Here is a 27,130-nt window from a genome sequence, read left to right as displayed (position 1 = left end):
TAGGCCGTTGTCGACCACGCTGGCCTAGTGTGGATTGGTGAACTCCAATAAGCGGGTAAGTGGTCAACCCGACTGTCAGATGTTTTCAAAGTGCCCGAAGGCCTTGGACTAGGCTTCACGACTGCTGCCAAAACAACTGGGACCTACGGCTTAACGTGCCGTCCGAAGCACGGAAGCGTCCAGAAAGAAACCACTTGAAATCGGTCACCCATCCGTCAGTGACCGTGCCGAGTGTTGCTTAACTTTAATGATCAGTTACGATCCAGTTATTTGAACTTTTAACCATATTGAATAAAATTTAGAAAAATATGATTTCAATTTATATTTTCAGTTTTGGAATACGTTTATGCTAAAATATCCGTTTACGTGCCTTGAACGGGTTGGGTGGTTTTCGCGGATCACGTATCAACTGTACCTACCTTTTTCATGTATAATTTTAATTTTATTTTATATACTAGTCAGTAAACGACTGATGATACCTAAATAATCATATTGGCTAATGCTTTGACCACGGTCACATACCGTAGCCCAGCTGTTATACATCGACACGCTTAGAACAAGAATGGTATTTGAGCCTTTGTCTTGTATAGGATATGCAATGCCTAAACGTACCCTAAAATAAAATATAAAAATGCAAAAATAACGAATTCACCTCTAAAATATTCATCAACAACCTCAAAGGTCCCAGCGAAAAATCTGGGTCGCATGCAACAGCCGCGCGCAACGCAATACAATTATTGGAAAATTCTACAACTACATTCGAACATTCTAGAATATTGAGAGAACTCAGAACTGCGCATGCACCAGCCCGGGCAAAGCTCTCGCGCCTGTCGCCACAAATGCAGCGATTCTGATTGGCTGTTCCAGCATACGTCACCCGACCGTTAAAGCTTCTGATTGGCTATGCTGCATACGTCATCCGACCGTTGCTATGGCAACGTGGGGGCTGGGCGGCGCTTGGTGTCTGTGTGAGATGCATGTTCTAGGCTGTCGATATATAGCTAGCCTGTCTAGGTATTACAAAGGGGGTAAATCCTGTTTTTCAGAGGGGGTTCAGTTCCGAGAAGTAATATGATTCTGCTGAATTTATTTGTGGGTTTGTTTTGGTGCATAATTTAAAAAATAAATATCAGTATTATTTGTTTAATTTGAAAAAAAACATGGTATTTTTACATAACTTGTTAGTACTGACTACTGACATAAAATATGAGTCAAATTACCTTTACAATATTAATTACGGTTTTTTAGAAATGGACGGGTAGGCAAAAGTGTGTGCACCACTTTCACAAGACATTCTTTTTTATACTTCAAATGTTACGAAACGATGCCTTAAATGGGTATTAAAATATAATTTATGGCCATTTTAGGCTTATGACCATGATGGTAATTATTAATATTGTAGCAACAGGTACTTACTATATAATTTTACATTTACGAAACAAACTTTACGCCTTTTTATATGCATTAAAAAATCTCGCTACATAATCAGTCACCAAAATAAATAGTCTCAACATCAAAAAGAAAAACGCGCATCATTTAATAAGTACTGTTCGCATAACCAAACTTTTTACTCAATCGCTATAATACGCTGACGTAAAGGTACTTACTCACCTACTTAACCCCTCGCACGCCGGCTCTGACCCCAGACACTGATTCAACAAGTGGTTTAGACGTAACTTGGTGTCTCCTTCGTGACTTGAATCGCGTGTTGGATTGCAGTTTCAGGGTGCCTGTAACGGGGGTTCGGTGGATGATGAGTGTTGTTGTAATATTGTGTTTTAAATGGTCGTTTAGGTGTTGTTCAACGTTGTATTTTAAATGGAAACAGTCAAAGTTTCTATGTTTGTTTTTTTTCTAAATGCATAACTAATTATGCAAAAATGCACCATTCTTCCTTCAACACTACATTGTTATTGCCATAAAATTCACGCTTAGCAGGCAATATAGAGATAGACTTATAATCTATACTTGAATAGCAAAGTATAGGTATGATGGCGAAATTACTATCGCATGCCCTGTAATTTCTTCCGATTGAAATAATTAATAGCCACAGAAAGGCACAGTTATCAGGTAGCGTTGTGAGAGTTTTTGAACCGATCAACAAGTGAAAACTAAACTACAAAATGTATGAAGCAGATTCACACCCAAGCAGTCATGTTCTTGCTCAGTGTTATACAAATGCGCGTTCAGTTTTCACTGCTTAATCGGTAATAAATCCCCCACTATCCCCTTCTATCGATTAGAACCGGATAAATGTAAATTAAATGGAAAAATAAAAAACCGGATAAATGTAAAAATAATAATCATTAAATTTAAATTTTATGATAATTTAGCTTTTCGACACAACATTTGATCAACTATTTCTAGATACTTTTTCCTCGCCGTAATCTAATTATCCTGAAATGCTAGACATTATAGCACCATAAACAATCATTACTCTAGTCATTAAATTCAGTCCTACGACAGGCTCGAGGGAGTGCACCGCTAACTACATTTAAACTAAATTTGTATAACACATTATCATTATCATTATCATTTTCGGCAGTTGATACAGGTAAATATTTTTATTTAACAAGAAGTATAGTACTTACTCAAAAAGAAGTGCTTACTTTAATTGATGATTTTTAATTATTAGTATTAGAAAATAATAATTACTGTGGCCATAAGTAACTATTTTTATCGTTGCACTTTATTATGTTTTTAAGTCTTGTTTTAATGATCTAGGGGATTCCTCCGAGTGCTAGGTAAAACAATGTGATTTGTTAAACAGTATGTTGTAAAAAATTATGTACTACATGTTATTGTCTAAAAATACTTTAGTTCTAGTGGATTATAACTGGCTCAAGCATTACTAATCACACCCGTTCATCCGATTAATTTGTTGTTTTACCAATTTTATAATTTATTTTAGTAATTATAACCGATTACGTAATTACAAAAATAGTGGAACTGGCCCAGTGATACCTAATACACTAACCAAGGTTCCGGCCGCGGGGGGGCGGAGGCTGCGCCCCCCTCCCCCCTCCCCGGCGGCTCCCACGCCTGGGTCTAGCTCGCCCGGGAGACCTAGGCTTCAACACGTACCGATGGCAAATACATTAAGGTAGTGGTCATCATGGAGTATGTTTCATGATGTGATGTTGTTTTTTTGAAAACTTTGCATAATGGTGTGCTTAAACCATATTTATAGTATAGGATACGATTGGGTGGCATTTTGTTAACGTACCTAGATTTGTAAAAATCTGAAACAAAAATGGCTACGTTTTTAATAAAAACGTAAACGTAAATTATGATGTTATGTAGCCTTCATTGTTTAGTTCAATATCTACATTTAAAATTCTTACATAAAAATATCCTAAATTGAAAATTAACTTCTTTATTTAAATTTAAAAACAAAACCATTTTTTCCCCCTTGTCATCTATGTTTAGCCTCCAGTTTGCTACGATCTACTTAAAAAGCAAAAAAAAATACGTACGCTAAACTAAGTTAAGAGCGTACTAAACGGGTTTAACCTGAGTTTATCACTTTGCGGTAAATATCTCCCCTCGGGGTTCTTACTAATTTGTACCACGTCTGTAGCAACATGCTACGAAGCGGCGTAGCAAAACTTCGTAGCCGCTACGGGCTACGCCGTAGTAAGTAGCTTGTTAATAGAAGTGGATAACTTTTTATAATATTATTGGCTTTTGTTTGTTAACAGTACCACTGATCAGCTCATCCTATTTAGACAAAGCTAAAATTAGTTAAAATATAATTTTATTTAAAGAAAAATATGTCTCTTAACACACAAAGCATTACTGATTATGCGATATCAATATTCTTAGGACCGCTGCTAGTTAAGATCCAAAGTCCCTGCCTACCCTTCCGGGAGCCAACCTAATCTAGACCTAACAAAGTCATAATAATATTAAACACAAAAAAAAACCTTAAGAACCACCCCAAAAGGACCCCGACACGGAACAAAGCAAACGTCCCACCCCCCTCCCCCCACAAAGAACATACAAGTAAACATTAATCCGAACACATGCATTTCCTTTACACAACCCTTGTGTTAGTGTGAGATAAATCAGTAATCAATACAGCCATATATTCAGGGATCTATTTTTGGTGCCACCTAGGGCCGGGCCAGGGCTCACGCACACACCCGCACACTGCGCCTGTGCTGCACAGCATAAATAGCGGCTGCATCATAAAATATTATTCAGTCGAAGATATATCATCCCCGAAACATCACTGCCCGACCGAGCAGATTGCACCGGCCCGCCCAGTCTAGCTAGACCCCCGGGACAAAGGGGGTCGCTTGGCGGGCTAGGGCGGTCTGCTTGGTCGGGCAGTGGATGAGAGTTATAGTTTTTCTGGCCGGTTTATCGCGCTTCCACGGTACAGTTCTGTCGGCTTTTCTTTGAGTTTCTTTTTTTTGTAATTTTTCGGGAATTATTTTATTGTCTTGGTTTTTTCTTTGTTCTTTGATTGATATTTTTTTATTCTTATTTCTTTATTAGTGAGTGGAAAAGTGCGTTCCGGTGGCGTTTCCGGAAGATTTGGTAAGTTTTTCTTTATTTTTATAACTGACGATACTGATTTTGGCTAATAATTGTTTTTTTTAATAAAATGAACATTATTATAGTTGAATATATGATACGAGGAAATTAGAGGACAGTATTCAGGCGCTCCTTGAGAGAGGATTAGGATTATTTTCCATGATCATTATAATTTGGTACGTAATTCCAAAATAAGCTGCATACTAATATTGATAAAATGAAAAACTGCCTATTTTTTTTGTAAAAACAAATCTAACATCCATATGAAAAATATATACTAAATTACATATAACGTGTAGCTTACGTTAAACCTTACATTCTATTTTATTTCAATAATTTGCGACCTCTTTGTCTGTACCTCCTCTATAGCATAATAATGTATTTATTACTTGCTAGCTCACAGAAGCTGTCAGAATGTTTTAGGGTAAAAAAAATGCGATTCATATTAAAACATGATATTTAAATGTATGTTTAAGTAATTTTAAAATATAATATTTTATACATTGCTATCTGGAAATATCTCTTTGTCTCTCATCATCACCAGTTTATTATTAATTAAAATTGTAAGAAATAGAAAATTCAGGCACCCATATCAATATCTCTTTGTCCTTAATTTCCCACCAAAAAAAGGGCTAGGTCCCGGAAAAAAGGAAATGGCGGCTCGCGGCCCTATTAATCAATATTGCATAAGCTCGCCCGGGCAGTTGCCAGGGGCCCTGAGGACCTAGGGCGCAGGTGCGTCCTGTATGACCTAGACTAGCCACCCACCGCCCTTCCCCCCTCCCTTCACCCCCTACCAGGAACCACCCGACGCAACGACGCACAAGCGATAGGAAAGCAATTTCTCAGTTCATGGATGCTGCTAATAGAGTGGCGAGTTATTGGTGCTTCAGCGCGCAGCGGTGCACAGCGAATTTGCGATCGTATTGCTTTGTTTTTGCTGAGCTTAGGTCGTTCAATTTAATATGTCCCCTGCATTTGGTGTTAGTTGTAAGGGCGGATGATGGATTCATGAGACTTAGTTTTAGATTATCTCTTGGATTATTTGATAAGACCTTTGTATTCTTTTAGCACGTAATTTTAATTTGTTCTTATTTTTAAAATTTATATGCCTACCAAAAACATTTTGTTGATTTTAGTGCTAACCAAAAAATATTTTTGAGATTTCTACTTCGTAAATTATAATGCAAACCAAAAAATATTTTTGAGATTTTGAAAAATAAAATGTTCTAACTGTATCTTCTCTATACGAACTCATCCAAATCAGGATCAAAGTGGTGTTAAAATCAGTTTAACATACTCGTATAAAAACAAAGCAACAGGTAGATGTTTCACGCATGCGCAGAAGGAGCCAGATACTGGAAGGAGGGTTACTCTATACTGACAAAAAACGAACGAACGAGAGCTGTCGTACAATCGGCACGTTTAATACAACGAGATAGAGTCGTGGCTGGCGCAGCAGCGCTAAGAAACTTCGTTTTTCGTCATATAGAGTGACCCCCCTGTTGCGTTACGTTGCGAACCGTTGCGAATAGAATTTGATGCGGAGCAGGATGAGAATTGGTGTGGTCTGGATACTCTGGATGCATACAAATAATATTATGGATGCGGATGGTTGGACATAGAACATTGAATAATTTACCAATTTGACATTGGACATCGGATATTGGCATTCGATTTTGTACATTACAAACGTTGGACTTTGGGCTTTGGACTTTGGGCTCTGGGCTCTGGGCTCTGGGCTCTGGGCTCTGGGCTCTGGGCTCTGGGCTCTGGGCTCTGGGCTCTGGACTCTGGACTCTGGACTCTGGACTCTGGACTCTAGACTCTGGACTTTGGAGTTTGGACTTTGGACTTTGAACTTTGGACTTTGGACTTTGGACTTTGGACTTTGGACTTTGGACTTTGGACTTTGGACTTTGGACTTTGGACTTTGGACTTTGGACTTTGGACTTTGGACTTTGGACTTTGGACTTTGGACTTTGGACTTTGGACTTTGGACTTTGGACTTTGGACATTGGACATTGGACTTTGGACATTGGTTATTAGACATTGGACATTGGACATTGGACATTGGACATTGGACATTGGACATTGGACATTGGACATTGGACATTGGACATTGGACATTGGACATTGGACATTGGACATTGGACATTGGACATTGGACATTGGACATTGGACATTAGACATTGGACATTGGACATTGGCCATTGGTCATAGCTCATTGCACATTGGACATTGGACTTTGGACATTGGACATTGGACTTTGGACATTGGTTATTAGACATTGGACATTGGACATTGGACATTGAACATTGGACATTGGACATTGGACATTGGACATTGGACATTGGACATTAGACATTGGACATTGGACATTGGACATTGGCCATTGGTCATTGGACATTGGACATCGGACATCGGACATCGGACATCGGACATCGGGCATCGGACATCGGACATCGGACATCGGACATCGGACATCGGACATCGGACCTTGGACATCGGACCTTGGACCTTGGACCTTGGACCTTGGACCTTGGACCTTGGACCTTGGACCTTGGACATTGGACTTCGACTTCGACTTCGACTTCGACTTCGACTTCGACTTCGACTTCGACTTCGACTTCGACTTCGACTTCGACTTCGACTTCGACTTCGACTTCGACTTCGACTTCGACTTCGACTTCGACATCGACTTCGACTTCGACTTCGACTTTGAATTTGACTTTGATTTTGATTTTGACTTTGACTTTGACTTTGTCTTTGACTTTGACTTTGACTTTGACTTTGACTTTGACTTTGACTTTGACTTTGACTTTGACTTTGACTTTGACTTTGACTTTGACTTTGACTTTGACTTTGACTTTGACTTTGACTTTGACTTTGACTTTGACTTTGACTTTGACTTTGACTTTGACTTTGACTTTGATTTTGACTTTGACTTTGACTTTGTCTTTGTCTTTGACTTTGACTTTGACTTTGACTTTGACTTTGACTTTGACTTTGACTTTGACTTTGACTTTGACCTTGACTTATGACTTGGTCATTGAACATTGTAGCATGGACACTTTTGTGAATGGATGTTGGACAATGGATCAAGAATACCGGACCTTGGACTCTAGCTTCACCTTGTGTACATTCCAGTGCTAAAGCTTCAGTGTCCAAAATCCAGTGCCTAAAGTGTACAAGATCCAGTATCTTAATTTGCTCACTATCCAGTGTCTAGGACACTGTACGTAGGACATTAGACCTTGGACACTGCATCTAGGATTCTGTACTCAGCTCTTCAGGCACAAGCACTGAGCACTTTTCAAACTTTTTAGCCGACGTGCACTTTGTAACATTTTACCTTGTATCTACTTCCGCAACGATTCATAATTTTCAACAATAACACTAACCAACCTAACACTAACGTCAACCGACCGCCAAGCGACTGTTAACCCAAACCTTTTTGCGTCTATTTATTGCGATTGTGGATTAAATTGATGACCAAGATTAAACTATTTATTACCATGATTTAATGCCGGCGAAGTGCGATCATCACCCCCACAAAAATACAGCTGCAACATTCCTGGGCATTCACTTTATCGTTACCTCATCCCCCCATAAAAATACAGCTGCATTCCTAACCCTGAACTTCCTTGCAGGCGAAGACGTGAGCTACCCGGCGTGCGAGCTGAACAGCCAGGGCCCGGCGGCGCGCGGCTGGCGCAGCTCCGGGGCGCCCCCTCACGAGCTCCTGTTGCGCCTGGACAGTGTCACCAGCGTCCACAAGCTACAGTTGCTGGCGCATCATCAGCTCATACGTGGGTTTTCGAAGTCAATTACATATTTTATGGTATTCAAAAGTTGGGAGGCGGAACGGGGAATGACTTTTACTTTTTATAAAAGAATGAAAAGGCAGTTTGTGACAATGACAAGGTACGCAAGTTACTTCTGAAACTCACTGTGCCTGCTCGTATGCTCGAAAACTGCCTATGAAGTTACCTAATTCAGCCCTCATTCCCTCTATCCGCTTTTCTTCCATGATGAATAAAAAGTCATGACAGGCCTAATTAGGTACTTTATGAAGGAAAAACAATTCTGACAACGGCACCAATTGTAATAACCCCCTCATCCTCTTCGCAAGAGCTAAGGTCTTCTTCATTTCAGCGGCATGGGTGGAGGTGCTGGTGTCTGGGGGGCTGATGTCCGAGGGGGCGGCGACCCCGTGTGGCGCCACGTACACTCCTGTAGGCTCCGTCGCCCTGGCCAAGCCTGACCCTCAAGCCAGAACCCGAGAACTAAGGTAACTTTAAAGTCTATAAAATGTAAAGTGATTTTTCAAGTTTTATTGCCTAGAATTGAAGCGTTTGTAGCTATTAAATGACAGGGAAAATGTAAACTGACGAATGCTGCCGAAATCATGACAAGATACTTACTAAATATTTTCTTGCTACAGGTCAGCTAACCTGCCCGAGCCGACAGTGGCGAGATTCGTCAAACTCCGCATTTCAGGTCCGCATCCACCAGCGGGCAACAATGACCAAGTAAGTCTACCCATTAATGTAATTTTAATAAAGACTATAAAAATATTGTCGCCAATTTATTTCTCCTTTAGTTATAAGATCTCTATGATTTTCTGTGGTGGCAAAGTTTTATTGAGAAACTGATTCTACGACGCAGATAGAAAGTATCATAAAGAGGCTGTGAAATGCAACCTACCTTTTAGGCCCAACCTTCCAGTCTACACTACCTATTAGAGCATCCTACGATCGATATTGATCGACATAAACTAAAACAGTATCATAAATTCTTCAGGTATATTGTCATAATTTTATAAAAAGTTAAAACTTATAACAGGCGTTGTAAATAAGCAAGAACAGCAGAAGAATAAGAAGCAACAATTCTCGACGATGATGATTATTGTCACGAGTATTCGCTTCGATGTACATGATAATAATGGATATATTAGTAACATCTTTTGTTATCATGTGCATCCAAGTGAGCACCCATATCAACGAATAAGGACTTAAAACCACACAATCTTCGCCAAACCGCCAGGCAGTTTAAATGATCTGACGAAGACAAAGACCTAGCAAGCCAGAAAACTTTCTATGTCGTGTCTGCGTGTTTGCCAAAAACTCGAAAGTAATATAATTTTATGTAGGTATACTACGATTTTTTGCAGATTACCGCCTGAGGCTGCAGCTTTATCATTTTATTATCCTGTAAAATGAAAATCCGAATAACCTATTAATATCCACTATAAAGTTAATAGCTAATTCAAACTAAGCTTGATTCAAAGTCATTAGAATTACCATTTTAATTCATAAATCTTACTAGGAAACCTTATTACCAGAAACACTTAGACACAAACACAATTCCAGCTACCGTACCATCACCGTCACATTAGCAATTAACAATCTAGCAAGGTGTAACCCCGCAGGTAGCGCTAATGGCCGTAAACGTACTGGGCGAAGAAGTGGAAGAGCCGAGTGATAAGCAATCACCAACTGGCACCACAGCTGAACAAACCTACTCGCCGTATGACGACCTGGCGTTTGTCATGTACGTGGACAACGACATCGCAGATCTGGTCAGGAGTTTTGACGAGAAGAAAAAGCTCGCTGTGGCTGGTAAGTTTAATGAGTTTGAATTGAGGAAATAAAGATTGAGATTATTGGTTTTATTTATCTCTAATGAGAAAGGTAACCCCTATGTAATTATCATCTCATCATGTATTAGACGGCTAAATGGTGTAGACAGTGGTTAGTGGCCCTGACTGCTACGCCAAAGGTCACGGGTTTGATTCTTTGACATTTTTCGACATTTGCACTTGGATCTTGGTTGTTAATATGTATGCATCTATGAAGAATATATCAGCTGTCCAATACAGGCTCTGCCTAGTTTGGAGTCGGATAGCCGTGTGTGAGATGTCCCCGCGTATGATTATTATTATATGATTAATATCTTCAAAACGTCATCACAGAGGAGCGGTTCGAATACGCTCGACGCCTCAAGTCAGCCGGGGCCGCACTCACATCAGCTGGCGTGAGGATCGGGCGCTGGAGGCTGCGGAAGAGAACAGCAGCCGCAAGAGACGACTTCGAGCTGGCCAGACAAATGAGGGACAGGATCTCTGATGCGCTGATGGGCATTAAGGAAGACCCAGAGATCTGCAGGCTTTTGGAGGAAGACGGCGTAAGTTTGTTTGTAAAAAAACATCTAATTATGTTGTTATTAATCTAGTTGAAATCAGGCTAGCTTTTTTATCAATTATGAGCATGGGCGTGACTTTTTTCTAACGTCATAATTATATTTGCAGCCAAATTCACGCAACGATTCGTCCATGCCGCAAGACTACGATTTCTCCCACCACCTCTCGCCGTCAGTGATAGCCGGAGCTCTGAGCCTAGATATTCCATCGCCGGTCCCTCCAATAGACCCTGGCCCTGGAGAAGACGAAGCCGACGAACCCATACAGCAAGTAGAGGAGGAGTATGTTGAGGTTATAACAGCTGAAGAAGAAACACCCCAACAGGTGTCTAGGGAAAAGGTATATATGACATTGAAATCATTGTCATATATACCTTTTCCCTTGTTTGATTGTGAAGGCACAAAATTTAATTTTGACGCTGCATTTAACTATAAATTTTGTCAGTAAAAATTTTACGTAACTTTACGGAGATTTACGTAACACTCAAACAGTTGATTTTTATACACAGAATATAAGGATATGACAGCACCAAAATAAGGATTTGTGCCATCATAATCGACATCAATATTCCCTTTGAGTGAAGAAATCAAACACAACTAACGAACGTCGTATTAAATTATGTAGTCTAACAGTGTGGTATATTATATTTTCAGTCACCCGTCCAAGAAATCATCCAAGCTCAAATCGTCCATATGCACATTCAAGAACAGAAAATAGAAAGAGAGCCACAGAAGAGGGTAGAAAAAGAAGAGTGCAAGAAAGAGCGTGAAACTGACAGCCCTAGGCGGAGTATCACTCCTAACGCCGCTAATGGTAAAAACATGATACAATAAATAAATAAATAAGAATAACTTATACAGGGTATTGCAAAATTGGTATATAGTAAGCCGAAAACTTGTAAGTAACTTATTTTGTAATGTCTAACGTTTTTTTGAATATTATGTAAACTTGACATAATTTTAGGTGGCGTTCTAGTCCGAAGGAGAAATAAGAGTGCTGGTCCAAGATCTACTTTCGAAGCCTATGAAGAACGCCTGCTCCCAGCATTAAGGCAGTATGTATAACTTTACTTATAATTGTGATTAGACACTTGAATACAATCCTGGACTTCACAATTCACTCCACTATTCCTCGGACAGCCCAGTAGATACGCCAAAGTCAAGAGAAGTCAACGTAAACTTCGTTCGATGTTTTGTAGCACCGTTCAATGGGATTGGTCGTGAACAAAACTTCGTCCAATGACAATGGGCGGTGCTACAAAACGTCGTAAGTGCTCGACAACAACACATATTGAACTTCGGTAACGGTATCATCTCTACCTTCTACTAATGGACAACTAATCTTGCTGGCTCAAGGTCACAGCACAGATAAACGTAACGTAAACGGATCACATTTCTTTTCTTCTGTTGCGAGCTCACGTTACGCTTATTTGTACTGTGACCCTAAACCTTTTACGTCGCTTAGAAGAAGACATACTAAAAGCGTTCTTGGAGTAATTCATCTGTAATTCACGAGCAACTCTACAGGTCGACGTGTGCACATGTCGACTGGCTTAGATATAACATGCTGCATACTTAGGTTTCGGCTTAGTATACCCTTTTTGAAACATCCTGTATACCTTTACGACCATTCCAGCTCCCACACCAACGAGTACCTCCGCGAGGCTCGAGAGGAGGAAGGCAGCGGCGCCGGCAGCGCCTCCTCGCACGCGCGACCACCGCACAAGCTGAACGAACGAGAGAGGAAACAGGCTCAGCTACCGATCATCATATTTGGATACCCTCTGGTAATCAATGGATTGGTGTAGCTGTTGAATAAATAATGTTCTGTCCAATAGAAGGATTTATAGTTTTTAATTACACAAGATGAACATCCAGTTTTCAGATTGACAGTCACTTTTCAATGACCCAAAATACCTAAAGAGTAACTTCAAAATGATCTACTTTATCCACCAATGTAACCTTCTAACCTCGAGTTCTTCAAACCCAGGTGGAAAAGTTCTACTCCAAAACGTTCCTGGATAAAGAAGAGGGGCTGACTCGCCTTCGCTCCGAGCTAACGACTCCGTCCAATGGCAGTGGGAAGACCTCGCCCAACAAGACCGCCCGAGCCGCCGCCACGCTACTGCAGCGGACCTTGAGAGACAAAGTCTTCTCCGTCTACTGCCAGGCCAATGAGCTCGTCAAAGTACTCTTCTTGGAGTTTATGCCTGAAAGGTAAGAGGGTATATCATGACGCTATTGATAACTTTGATGCCTTCTTCACCTATGTCTGTTCGAAGTATCATCCAGTCAAATCTTCTTAGAAGTATTTCTACTAAAAGCGCAATTTCTCCAGGGTTTGCGCAGCAGAAGTAGGCAGATGCTTAGAGAAGATCCTGCCAGAACTGCTGCGAGCCTGCGGTGATCCGGCTCCAAGAGTCCACTCCACCGCGCAACACACCGTCCTGACAGTCGCTGACTGCCCACACGTCCGGTAAGATACTCCAGAGATGTAAGAGCCCCCCTAAATGTTGGTTCTGAAAATCTTTCCCTAATAGAATTGCTTGATCTCATGTCATGGGTTACCTTCTATATTTGCAGAGCCATTCACATAATACCTCAGCAACTGGTGAGACCAGTGGCGGCCTCCATGCACCCGCGACTAGCTCTGTCAAGACTTCAAATGCTGGAACAGCTTATACTAAGCCATGGAATCTCTACCGATAAGAACAGGTAGGTTTTACAGATGACGTAGTGAGTGGAGTGGATGTGGATGTGGATGGTCTAAAATTAATAATAAAATTGAAATACACTGTACTGAATTTTATTTACTACCCTGAAAACTCTTGCTACAATGTTTTATCTTGATTGTGTCATTTTTACAGGCAGTTTCTGATCATGCAATAAAAACACCGGCTTACCACTATACCTCCTTTTAGTTTGTGAGATTTCCATGTCCTTTAGTATATAGTAGCAGCAGCCAGCAGCTAAAACCAGGACTGCAAGAATCAGAAGATGGAATACTATACGTCGCGGCTTAAAAGTGTTCCAGCTGATATATTATTATGTAGTTGATGAAAATTGCACCTTAGCCTTATTTTAATTTCATCGATATCAGCTATAAGCCGTGACGCAAACAGACGCACCTACCTCAAACGCCCATTTTCCCTCAGCGGTCTAACAGTGCGCCGTCTAGCCGAGTGCGGCGCGGCAGGCGCGCAACACGCGTCCGGCGCGGTCAGGGCGGCCGCAGAACGCATACTGCTGGCTGCATACGCCAGGTCACCACGCGTGGTGCGAGCCCAGCTGCCGCCAGACGACGCCGTGACGCGCAGGAACCTCATCTACCGGCATCTGTTCCAGCAGTTTGACAGGATTGACATGCAGGTGATTGGAAGCTGTTGTAGATGGGCTTTCGGCATCAAATCTTCTTATGGCACCTCAAAATGGTATTTTCTCAAATTTTTATGGAGACTATAAAAGTGTGTGACAAAATTATTGCATGGAAAATAAACAATGAGAGCGTTTTTCTTAATATAAACACAATCCTTGAAAAAATTTAATAGCTTGTCACAAATCACTGGCACCACGATTGATCACCACATCCTTCAACAGAAACTGCTAAACCAAGCGCCAACAGAAGACCAACTGAACGCAGGTGACCAGTCCGCCACTGATCCTCTAGAAACTGCCAGTGTCTCTCAGTCGACCAGGAGTGGTGCGACCACTGTCAGTGGCATGACGTCATCATTCATGACCTCTTCACTTGGAGCCACTTCTTCTTACAGGTTTGTTTGTTCTTCAAGGGTCAAAATTACTTAGTTAACATTTGTACTCATCATCCATTTTAGTTGCTAAATGACGCTAAAGATGGTCTTCATTTTGCAGCCTCAAATCAATGGCATCAAACACCAGCGCCTCTACACTCGCACCAAGCTTAAGCGGTAGTTTCACATCAGCAAAAACGAAAAGCAGCTTGAAAAAGACTCCGACAAAAAGATACACACCAACTAAGAACAAAGATTTCACAATAGGGTATGTTGATAATTTGTTTGAGTATAAATTATATTATACTGAAACATACTATTCACACACAGTTCTTAATGCAGGTACAACAAACTCAGGCTCGACAGCGCTACCAGCCCAAAACATTCCCCGAAAACACCGAGTTCTGGAGAAAAGGTAGGAAAATATCAATTTAGAGTATTGTTATCAAAGTATCAATAGAAGAAACCCTTCTAAAAATAACATATTTTTAGGTCCACTTCCAAGATAATCGCCCCGAAGAAGTCGTACTAAGACGTGCCAACCGCAACACCGAAAACCGTCACTCCATGATACACTACGACCATGATAACTCAAAGCCTCAACTGAAAGAACGACCCATCACCGTGTACGAACCATTACATCTGGACTTCTCCCGCGATTCCCCCTCTTTGGGATCACCCAAGATTTCCAAACACGACCTTCGCTCCTTAGACTCCCTGCCCATGGACTCTCCACAGCAGTCCAGAAACGATTTGCGGTCTCTAGACTCTGATTTCCGCGGATTGGACTCCCCTAAAACAAAGTCGGAGTATTTCCGCGATGGAGGTTTGGACTCGCCGCGAATGGTTCCTGGCAGGAACTTGCACCTGGATGAGAACAGCCAGATGGATGAGAGCGGCTACTATAGTCCAGGGGATACGGGACGCAAGCAACAAGTCGTCAGGAGCAAGAGTGGGGTGAATGTCGCAGAGTTCTGTGACCAACACTTCGACAGCTTCGAGGGAGTCGGGGCCGACGTCAGCAGTGGAGGAACCACTCCGGAACCGGTTTGCAAGTGAGGATCACACTTGATAATAGAATCATTGACTATTTTGGTTAAGCTGCTGATTCCAAACTCAATCTGTACCGCTTCTTCACACAACTATCTATCTTACTCCTATAACTGATTGTAAATCTACTCAACTCCAGGAAAAGGATTTATAAATACTCCTTAATATCTAACTTCATGAAGATATCTTCTACGCTTTCCCTGTGACTAGAAGTGACCAGCTCTATTCACCAGTTCAAGGCTGTCTCTTTTCAGCATCTGTGTAAGAAGGAACCTTGGAATGGAACCCTTGTACCCTCAAACTCCTTGAAGATATCCTCAGAGCTTTCTAGACGTAGTTCTTCCACCAGCTCAACCCCTCCTCCTTCCAGCACCAACTGTTCGTGGTGCGGGCGGCGCGTGCGCGCGGGCGGGCTGGAGGCGCACTACTGGCGGCGCTGCGTGCTGCTGGCCCGCTGCCCGAGCTGCCACACCGCGCTGGAGGCCAGGACTCTGCATGCGCACTTACTGGGTAAAGACTTGTGATTGGTTGACCTGGGGTCGCATCCCAGCCAATGTGATTCTGGCGCTAGCATTAAATATAGTCCTTCATAAGTTCCGGCACCTGCGCCGCTTTATTTAACTATCTACGTAATAAAAACTTTCTAACACACCATAAAAAAGTTGCTCCATATTCATCCGATAGATGGCTGCGGACGAGCCATTTTTGTAGCGTTAGAATATATTCAAAAGGAATTTAATATTTTCACTCAGCAAACTACTGACGCCATTAATAATTTCGTTTTTAATAATGACAAATAATAAAATATTTTCTTTTCTAAATTATTAACGAAACCATCATTAACATAAAAAGTCCACAGTTTACGTTGATAACTCAGGGTTGTGTTTGCAGAAGAGTGTTCGATGAGCGCGGGCGCGTGGAAGCAGTGCCAGAAGTGCGGCGCCGCGCTGCGGGTGGCCGACAGCGAGTACCACGTTAACTGCATCCGTAAGTACACACTAAAGGCCCTAGACCTAGACCTGGGTCAGAGTATAGAGTCTATTTTTTGACAAACGAGTGCCGAAATATATTGTACTGCGTTGCTTAATCAACATATTTTATAGCGTTGACAAAAGAACAAAAGTAGGCCCCGCCAATAACCAATGACTCATCTCACTCTGTCAATATCGGACATATGCGAGAGACATACGCGCAGTACCCGTTTGTTAAATCATCGCAATGAAAACTTAAGTCAGCCAATCACAGCACTGTATTTTAAACTTTTTCAGCATAACTTGACATAAAGAAAGAACATTCTGGAGTTTTATTGCGCCCGCGCATACCGAATATCTACATACATATTGCATTATTTACAAACTATGTAAATGATGTGGACGTCCACTAATAAGTCATTCACCATTTAACCATGATTTGTACACTAGGTAATAGTATTATTTCTCTTAATTAGCCGGGTCTCCTGAAATATCTTCCAATCCTTCCATTCGTTAACATAAAACCTTAAACCATATCACAAACACCCCTTCCCTCCAGCGATTGGTCTAGACGAATGGAAGTGCCCCTACTGCCTCCACAACGTGCTGGCGCGTGACCTGCCCTGGCAGCGCCACCTCATGCAGTGCTCCAGAAACCCCAGGATCGCCCCCCAGTCCTAGCCACTATAGGTACCAGGGCACCAGCAGTCGTGCAGAGGTAACAGGTTAGAGTAACAATGTATGTACGCGAAATCTGATAAGACAGGATAATAGAATGTAATAGTTACCGATTGCACCCTAAGCTAGTATGCCTACAGGGTACCGGAAGGTTAATTGTAATTTAATTGGAGTTTTTTTGGTAAATTAGGTACATGAGAGTAAGTTTTTAGTTTTTAAAATGAACTCAGTTTTGTTATGCTACGACGTGTCGTAGCCCTCAGTGCTACGCTGCTACGAGTGTGCTACGAACGTGCTACGATCTAGCTACGACCGTACTACGCCCGCAGCGTAGCACTTTGGCTGCAAATTTGACTTCTGTTTAGAAATTTGTTTTCGTTTGTTTTTTATAAAAAATCATCATTAATTATAATTATTATGCTAAACTGCAATTTAACCTTACAGGGTAGACGTAATAAAACCGTGTTGGATAAAAAAGAACCTAAACGAAGGTTGATTTTTGTAACATTCATTGTTCAGTGTTATGTTTTATTACTTATGTTATTATGTGGTGACATAAAGTAGGTTAATTGCTTTAAAAGTAATCATAACTGGATCATCATGTTTAATAGTAAAAATATATACTAATTCATTAGCTCATAACTTGTTGTCTGACTGAAAAGTCTAGTCAATTAATATTTCATCACGATTTTTCATAAAATGACTACTTAATTAATTTTAAGAAAATCTAGCGGACACTGAATTGATAATAAATAATTTAATTTATCCTTTATTGAAGATACGCACAAGCAAGCATGATATTTAATTATTAGGATAAATTGAATAACTGTCTTTGATTTTCATACAAAAGTGTGTATTGTCAATTATAACGAAGCTCCACAACGGAAAAAAATACTTTTACTCACACAATCTCATATACAGAGTGATGCCAAAATGGTAATCTAATAATCCAAAAAGTGGTGAGGTGAAAGAACACAAATTCACCAAGAATGTATCAAGGTTTAGCCCAGTAGCCCACTCTCTTTCGGCTTATGAGATTTACCCTGTACAAACATACATATTTATTTAGGTAAATTATTTAGATTATTTTCAAATAGTTTCATCATCTAAGGTGTATTATGATATCACCATTCGTTTTGGTAGTGCAATTAGTAAAATATTCAGAATTTTAATAAAATTTTGTTTTCGAATGGATTAGAGTTAAAAAACATTTTCTAAATGCAAGGCAGCTTAGATTTTTTTTCTGTATTTCATCTTTTTTATAATTTATTTGACATGAATTAGGGAATATTTTTTATAACGATTGGTAAATGCAATTAGTTTTGGATTGTTATCATAAGAGATTAATATACTATTGCAGGGTCGAGCATGATAGCAAAACATAACCGAATTGCATTTGCCATAGTATTTTGACATTACTTATTTGTAGTGTTTTGTCAGTAAGTTACATTTTAAACCCGAATTACAGCCTTGCATCTAAATTACTAGTCAGTTTTTTTTTTATATTACAGAAATCATTATCTACAGTGGACTATTTACTATTTTCTCTAGAATAACTTGTTTTGAAAATATTATTTTATACTATATATGTTCATGAATCCAAGAAACATAAGGAGTAGCTAGGTACTTGATACAATTAAATATTCTAATTAAGAACGTGGAAAATCTGATTCTGTCCAGCTCAGTCCGAACTGCAATACCGTCTCTCCATCTACAGATAGTACAAATTATTACTAACGTTTAAATATATATTTAAACATTTTTGTTATGGAAATCTTTTTTGGATAAACATATTTGGTTCAATACATATTTGAATTATTACGATACTCATAAATCATTTTGTGTCATGGCATCAGCGTAACACACTAAGTGTCTTTTTCACAATGTGGAGATAAAAGTTATCTGATAAAAGTGATGCTGACGTGAAACTGTATAAACATGATTTCTGTCATTGTGAACCAAGCACTAAGTAGTTGCGCTGACGCTTAGCTTTGGGTCCAAACAACTTCATAATTCCAGAATTTGGCTGCGATTACACTTTGGTTCTTTGTCAAACTAACCATATGTCAAATTTTGAAAAAATGAATAGGCGGTTTGTTAGTTTGACAAGGTACCTACAAAGTGCCTGCCAACTACAGAAGTATGAAGTTGTTCGATTCGAACTGTAACTAGCTTTATTTAACACATATATGTAATTTCGTTTGTAAAGTTTTTTATTATGAAAGACCAGTCAAATGGAAAAAAATATCAATTTATATAATTATTATTCGCAAAAACCGATGCCAATTGTGAAATCAAATCTAGAGAACTAGCTATAGGTAATAATTGATTAAAGGGAAGTCGAGATTAAGGTTTGTCAATTTGTACATAATATAGCATAAATTATGGAAGGATCATTGGATTCTCTACATAGATATTAAAAAAAACAGCTGTCATGTACATATAAGGGGCAGCCACGCAATAGTGCGTATTAGTATAAAGAAAACTAGGGCTGTGCTAAAGAGTCGTCAGATTTTATATAGGTAATAATATTATGTACAATACGGAAACTGTAAATAAATTACTACATAATATAAATAATAAGTCAAAAAAAGCAAAAAATGGTATAAAAAAGAAAAAAAAATTCAAAAAAAAAATAAAAAAATAAAAAAAGTTAAGCCTACAATAAATTCACAGAAATCAAATGAAATTCACGTTACTGGAACATTTGTGATTTAATCCCACACATACCTAACAGATTCAGAAATTAAGAGCAAATGTCATGACATTCCGATCATACTAAACCGACACGCCAACTCATTCGCGGCGAGTTTTCCTATTGGGAACCCAAAATATGATTATCTCGTCTAAAAAAATGTGAATGTGATATTGTCATGTAAGTACTTAATTTTACATAATGATTCATTTAAGAACCAAGTAGTTAGATGTTTTTTTAGACTGCGAAATGTTTTGCGTTTTTTCAAAGATATTTTTTTTTTATAATTTTATCTAAAGGTATTGTGTTATTAACCTTATAAAAAGTCATGTTGCCAAACACACGCATTGTCAGTGTTTTTTTCTTCAAAAAGCAACGGTTTACATGTGTGTGTGGGGGATTGTATGTGTGTGAGGATCTAATTCAAACAAATAAACATAGTAATTGAAATTAGTACTGATTTTAACAAAATCGGCTTTTGTTTTTTTAGAGTGATGAATGCTTATGGATAGTGTTCCTAATAGATATAAATAAAAAAAACGATTAAAAACGGGAATAGTATGAGTTTAATAGCATTAAGTTAACTGGAAATTTCAGTAAGAGTAAAGGTGAATTTAATTATAATTAGTATTTGAAGTGTGACAGTTGCCATCGACACGACAAGAAGAAGAAGTATTTGATTGTAGAGGGAGCCTAAAAAATTAACTACCTATAACTAGCATAAAACATACATAAATAGACATAAAAGGTACCTACATGCATTAAAACGTTCTAAATATTTACAATAAATAAGAAAAATAGTTGTATACAGTAATTTAATCAACATAACTAATAGGACTTTGAAAAAGCAATATTATGGCGAAATAAAACGTATACAACCTACCAAACCAGTTACGGTCTATCATTATAATCATCTTTTATAAAAAAATTAGGTAATTAATAGTTATATTTTAGCATTTAAGATTTTTATAAAAAAGATAAAATTAATAAAAAAAACCTAGTAATAAAAATATTAAGTAACTTATATTAAAAAAACCCTGGACGTCTTAAAAGCTAATTTTATAAATGCATCCATTACCATAAAGCAAAAGAGTTACAAAAGTACCTGTAATACCTACTAAACGAATCTCATATTAAATTAAATAATATTATTATTAGCGTTGCACGACTTATTAATTACATAATTTCATTGGGAGTCTACATTTAACGAGGCACAAAGTTGGCAGACATTGTAAATATAGTATGTCTATAATCGGTCCAGCAGTAAGTAGTATGGGTATAAAATGTGAATTTAAAAAGGTTTCCAAAATAAATTGAGTCTAGTATAGATGTAGGTCGTAGAAAAACTAGTTGAAGTAGAGTAGGAATTATTCAAAAACAGCTAGCGGAGTGCCAGCCATTCATCATTGCAGTCATACACTACACACACACTGTCACACACACACACACACACACACATACACACACACACACACAGGCAAAACACATACACAATACAATACACATACACACACATACATAGGTACAGAGTGTTGCAAAAGTGGTATACTAAGCCGAAAAAAGGGACAATCGGAGAGTCATTCTGACTAACCTTTGTTCTACGAGTTTAAGAAAATCTCGAAAATAGTTTTTGCTTCTCCATAGTAAAATGTCACGTGACCAACTAAGTTTCTAAGGAGAGGGATGGAGAAGCAAAAAAAATCGTTAATTTCCTCGCGAAACTCGTAGAGCCAAAGTTGTTTAGAATGACCCCCCGACTCACCCCCTTTCGGCGTATAATGTCACTTTCGCAACATCCTGTATACACATAATGTTCTCCTACACACACAAATCATAATTCATACATGAAATATACACTCGCGCACACAATAAATTACACTTACACACTTTTTAACGAACAAAAAATACACATCGCATTTACACACTTGATGAATGAAGGCAGCTCACATGTAAGAAACAATATTGAAGGTTCTAAATATAGAGTATTAAACTAGCTAGATAATACAAGCAACAAGTTGTTTCTAATATAAGTTATTTAGTAAATTAAATTAAGTAACATAGAAGCCACATGCGACTGTGATACATAGGAGCGCAGTATTTTGAGAAAAAAATGAAAGTTTAGAGTTCAAGAAAGTTCTTCAGAAGTTGGTGTAGATTTTAAGCGTCATAGGTAGAGAGGTTCTAGACTGTAGTGTAGAGACTATTAGGTGACTAATCTAGATTTCATGAGGCCCTGGTAGTGTTAACATGAAGGCATTAAAAACAAAGACAATAAGAATACTTTTTCATAGTAACGGGACATAAACATCACAAATATGGACATTCAAGAAATAATCCTAGAACAAATGGTATCTGTTTATAAAGAAATATGGTCCCCGGCCAGGATTCGAACCCGGAACCTGAGCACCTTCGGCACTTGAGCCACTGCTCTCTAACTAAGCTATCGGTCCGATAAATTAATTATTCAAAGCAAAATTATAAAATAACGCTAATCCTTTAAACGCTAATGTCACAATTCTTACAATACATTATTACGGATTTAGGGCCTCCTATTTAGATATCCAGTAGGTTTCGTCCACTATTTTTAAAATCATTGCTATTATGGAGTATATTCAGGTATATTCATTCAGTTTTCACCCTGAGGGGGGGGGGGGGGGCAATATATAAATCGAAAAACCGATTGTATGACAGCTCTCGTTCGTTGGTGAGATTTCTGTAGTGACCCCCTCAATATGTACGTAGTGTCACATTATCATCTAGATTTAGGTCTCATTTGTAGAGAAAATATATTAAATTCATCACTAGGTTTAACGTGTTATGGCACACTAAGGTTTAATAATGCTTTAAACATAATATTTAATGTAAATGATTAGAAATAAATTAAATAGGTACTTAATAATAATATGTAAGCATTTGATTTTACAGTTATCGATGAAACAGGTCCTACCTACCATGTAAATGTTCGTTAATTACCACCGTATATAGAAGTGAGTCATACGTGTACATTGTACATAAACAATCCAGTTTCTGAAAGCAGGTTAAAGTTAACCTTTGATTTATAAAATATTACTAGATATAATAATATGAGGTGTAGTAAGCAGTCATAACTTTTCTTTTTTGTTCATATTTTTTTAAAGTTTTAATAACTTCATTGAAATTTATATATGTATCATTACAGTCATATTTATTTCGGTCATATTCAATTAGGTCATCTTCATTTACGTCATATTATTTTAGGTCATATTCATAAAAGTTACTTATATTCATTAAAGTTACTTATATTCATTTAAGTTTCAGTTATTAAAGTAACGTATATTCTTTAAAGTCTACTGATTTAAGTCTTATTTTTATTGATATCATATACATTTTTGCCACATTATTTCTATTAATTTTAAAAATAAACTATATTTAAAAGGTGTGATTTACGTTAAGTAGTCATAACTTATCAGTTTTGTTCATATTATTTTTAAAGTTACATTTATTTCATTGCAATTCATTTAAGTATAATTAAAGTCATAATCATTAAAGTCATTCATTGAAGTCATGATCATTAAAGTCATTAATTGAAGTCATATTCACTAAAGTCATATTCATTTATGTCGTATTCATATATGTCATATTAATTTAGGCCATATTCATTAAAGTCATATTCATAAAAGTCATATTAATTTAGGTCATATACATTTAGGTCATATTCATTAAAGTTATATTCGTTGAGGTCATATTCATTGAACTCTTATTTATTGACGACATATTCATTTAAGCCATATTAATTTCTATTAATTTTATCAATAAATTCATGTTTACCTATAAATCGGTTCCCCCAAACATACATTAACTACAATACTTAGATTTAAATGGAATACATAGGTACCAACATAATTATTAAGCTTGTCTCCGTATACGCTTTAAAGTATAGGCATTTCAGTTATTTACACAAATAGATGAGCTTATAAAAACTTAAATAAGTACTTACATAGATTAAAAGTAAGTTACATATTAGCTGTTAGTACATAAATGTATAATAAAAAATGAGTCAAGGAGTCAAAAGTTCGTAGATTGTACATACATTTAATAAAAGCTTAAAAGGATCCTGCGATATTAAATATTAAGTAGATAGGACTAACAAATTCTTAGATAGCGTATAAAAAATTCTTATGTTACATTTTTGACTTTAGTTCGTAGTCATAAGAGTTCTTAGTCAGAAAAGGATGATCTTACCTACTGAAGTGATGAAACGTATAATAGCCTAAAGATATCATTTAAAATTCAATTTTGGTGCTAAAAAAAACTGACGCTAACGACATGTTTATATCAGATCCCAAATAATACAACTAATATTTTTTTTTAATACAAATCGCGAAAGAGCTGACACAAATAACCTACCAATAATTCTGTCAATAAAAAATGCAAATAAGAAGATACAGCGCCATAATAATTTATGCACCTATGTTTCTTGTACGACGTATAAAAACTTGAAGTGAATGCAAAACACTTACGCAAGCCTGCAATGCACCTTTATGTACCAATGTATATTAATATTATTAATGACTGTTGTTATATATTATCCAATACGCAATCTACAAAAAGAAACCACCTTAACACTCTCACGGCTGAACATCGCTCCAAATGGATTAATACAAATCAGGCAAATAACGACGTTTGACGTTGTTACAGTTTAGTCACTCTTGAGAGTCTTGAGAGGACTCAGGAGGGTTACTCCTGAAATCGACGAACGAACGAACGAGAAATGTCAAGCAATCGGTAGGTACGCTTAAGGGTGAGGCCACACGAGCGTAATTACTCGCTACCCTACCCCGCGCACACTTTTCTGCTGCGCACAACTCACAAAATTAAAACAGCGGACTTCAGAGCGCTGCACTAACCACAGCTCTATATTATTATATATATTTTATGCGTGACAATTCTAGTTCATTCGTTCGTCGATTTAGAGAGTAACCTCCAGATGTTTTTGCTCCAAATTGCACTTTCAGCAGATCATGAAACTCAGAAGGAACTTTAGGAAGTAAGTACAGCGGCTAAAGAGTGATATGCGAGTGCGTACATGTGCGTGTGTGTTTGTGTGTGTATGTGTGTGTGTGTGTTTGTGTGTGAATAATATCACTTCTTAGCTGATGTGCCTACTAACTACTAGGAACTCCTGATTTAATCAGAAGCTAAACGTAAAATAAAGAAAGGTCAGCTATTAAAAAATCCTTCACAACATCATCTCCTACAAAAAACAGAGGTTAATAAAATTGCGGATTACTTTAGCACCTAATATATGAATGATTTAAAACAGACTTGATGAAAACGGCGGAGCATGAGACTTTAGTAGAATTGTTAGTCGAAGATGGGGTCAAGTTAGTAGCATTGTTAGTTAAAGATGGGGTCAAGTTTCTAATACAAAGTAATGCAGAGTCGATCACTAATTTAAATAAGTACCTATTAAGAGGCATTTGAGGCGAATGTACCAGTTTATACTAAGTTAGAGATTTAACTACGCAGTCTTTCACCTTGTGACAGTTACATACAAATCAGCGATGCCGATGTTAGTTAGCAATTAGGTATACTTATTTAATCAATAATAATTATGTAAACTCGGTATTTGTTTTTCCATTTGACTGGTCTCTTATAATTAACAACTTCATTCGATGTAATAACGTTTTTTTTTTAATATTTGTTTGTAAGTAGGCAAGTATATTTTTTATATATTATAAGTACTTATTTACTTTTTGGATTTTAATAATTTACATAAAAAATATATAAACAAGTCTGCATACAGCCACAAATTAAATCATACGTACGGTCATGTGCAGAGAAACCTGACCCCCCTCTCATAGTAACAATGCTTCTGAGAGGGGTCAGATTTTTCTGACCATTAATAAATATAACAATAATGTACATATTTAGCTCTACTCTAGTTAACTAAACCCTAGAATTTGTTACCTATATCTAAGTGTTATATTTAATTTGACGGATTTGTTATTTGCTAATACAATATTTAAAAAAGTCATTTGAAAATTCGCATGTTCACTGACACGAAAGAAGAAGTAACTTTAAAATGAATAAGTTAGTTAAAGTTTTAGTTAAAGTGTGCCGCTAATATTCTTATGTTTATTTTAAGGTTTAAAATGTATGTCTGTCTGAATTGAAAAAAGTCCAACGTCCAAAAAATACTTAGGTAACCGAAAATGTATCCCGATTGCCGTGAAATTCCCAGACTACTTACCCATTACAGTTCAGGCATTAATGTCTAAGTCCTAAAAAAATTACCCAGGAAGTAAATTCATAGCGAGCTCATTTTGATGAACGAACGAACGGAGTCATTGGTGTCAATTTCATAATAAATTTTTGAGGTGGACACCGATAACCTTGTCCGCTAGTTCGTCAAAATTCCAGATTGTCTAGTCATCCAATACTATACTTGCCGCTATGACTGCTCCGCGACCAGCACTATAAAATACCATAGTACCTAATTGAAAGTTAATTTAACAGAAAATGCTATTCTTCATGGATATTTTTTATAGCAGAGTGACCGTCGTGAATAGTAGCATTTTTTGTTAATTTTACTGTCGTAATTACTACATTCGAAATTTTGCAGTCACAATTTTTAAGACCACACATGCAGTAATAATTTTTGACAGCTGATTAAAACAACAAACAGCGGCAGTCATCAATCACCGCTAACGAGCCAATCAGAGTGCAGCTGTTGCAACTTCAAGTGACAGATGTCAAGGTGACAGCGGGGCGGCAGCAGGGAGCGGGGGCTTGAGCCCTTGGGGGCAATTGCGACGGTATGGAAATAATGTAGACGACTTTTTTAAAGAAATTTTGTTAGATTTCTGAGAACATTTTTTTAAACTAGACATTGTAGGTTATTTCCATAATCAACGGAATTGATCCCCTGCCCCCTCTTCTTGCTTTCACTCCCTTGTACAGTTAACCTACACTAGAAAGTAGTATTTACAAAAAAAAACTCAAAGTATTAGCAAGATGGCTATTCAATAATTATGCGAAATTCAACGAAGCGTTTTTAATAAAAGCCTGTTCATTATTCAATCATGATTCAGAACCATATGCATAATGGGACTAACAAACATTGACCTATCAATATAGATGCTAAGTATTTTTTAGACTCGGACATTTTCCGGTAGCTTCTTTGTTTAAATCTTATGTTTGATAATAATTTTAGAGAATCTGTTAATAATACCATGTAATACGGCCATCAAATTGTCAGC

General features: G+C 37.8%; 1 protein-coding gene across 1 annotated transcript in view; it reads left to right on the top strand.

Annotated features, from left to right (window-relative positions):
* Positions 1-20,607, top strand: part of LOC105380817 (centrosomal protein of 104 kDa) — a 37,581-nt gene extending 16,974 nt beyond the window's left edge. Inside the window, exons 2-21 of the mRNA XM_048628275.1 lie at positions 8,196-8,354; positions 8,701-8,836; positions 8,990-9,077; positions 9,977-10,166; positions 10,520-10,731; positions 10,856-11,086; positions 11,401-11,560; positions 11,711-11,801; positions 12,383-12,533; positions 12,737-12,963; positions 13,085-13,222; positions 13,330-13,461; positions 13,902-14,115; positions 14,344-14,516; positions 14,617-14,763; positions 14,838-14,910; positions 14,988-15,550; positions 15,916-16,055; positions 16,437-16,532; positions 17,076-20,607. Coding sequence (XP_048484232.1) covers positions 8,196-8,354; positions 8,701-8,836; positions 8,990-9,077; positions 9,977-10,166; positions 10,520-10,731; positions 10,856-11,086; positions 11,401-11,560; positions 11,711-11,801; positions 12,383-12,533; positions 12,737-12,963; positions 13,085-13,222; positions 13,330-13,461; positions 13,902-14,115; positions 14,344-14,516; positions 14,617-14,763; positions 14,838-14,910; positions 14,988-15,550; positions 15,916-16,055; positions 16,437-16,532; positions 17,076-17,197 — 3,443 coding nt within the window. The 3' untranslated portion in view covers positions 17,198-20,607. The remainder of the gene's footprint in view (positions 1-8,195; positions 8,355-8,700; positions 8,837-8,989; positions 9,078-9,976; positions 10,167-10,519; positions 10,732-10,855; positions 11,087-11,400; positions 11,561-11,710; positions 11,802-12,382; positions 12,534-12,736; positions 12,964-13,084; positions 13,223-13,329; positions 13,462-13,901; positions 14,116-14,343; positions 14,517-14,616; positions 14,764-14,837; positions 14,911-14,987; positions 15,551-15,915; positions 16,056-16,436; positions 16,533-17,075) is intronic.
* Positions 20,608-27,130: the final 6,523 nt, after the last annotated feature.

Source organism: Plutella xylostella, chromosome 20 (genome assembly GCF_932276165.1).
Source record: "Plutella xylostella chromosome 20, ilPluXylo3.1, whole genome shotgun sequence".
NCBI classification, from domain to species: Eukaryota; Metazoa; Arthropoda; class Insecta; order Lepidoptera; family Plutellidae; genus Plutella; species Plutella xylostella.
The sequence above is the reverse complement of the archived record's forward strand: the minus strand, read 5'-3'. Positions and strand labels throughout refer to the sequence as shown.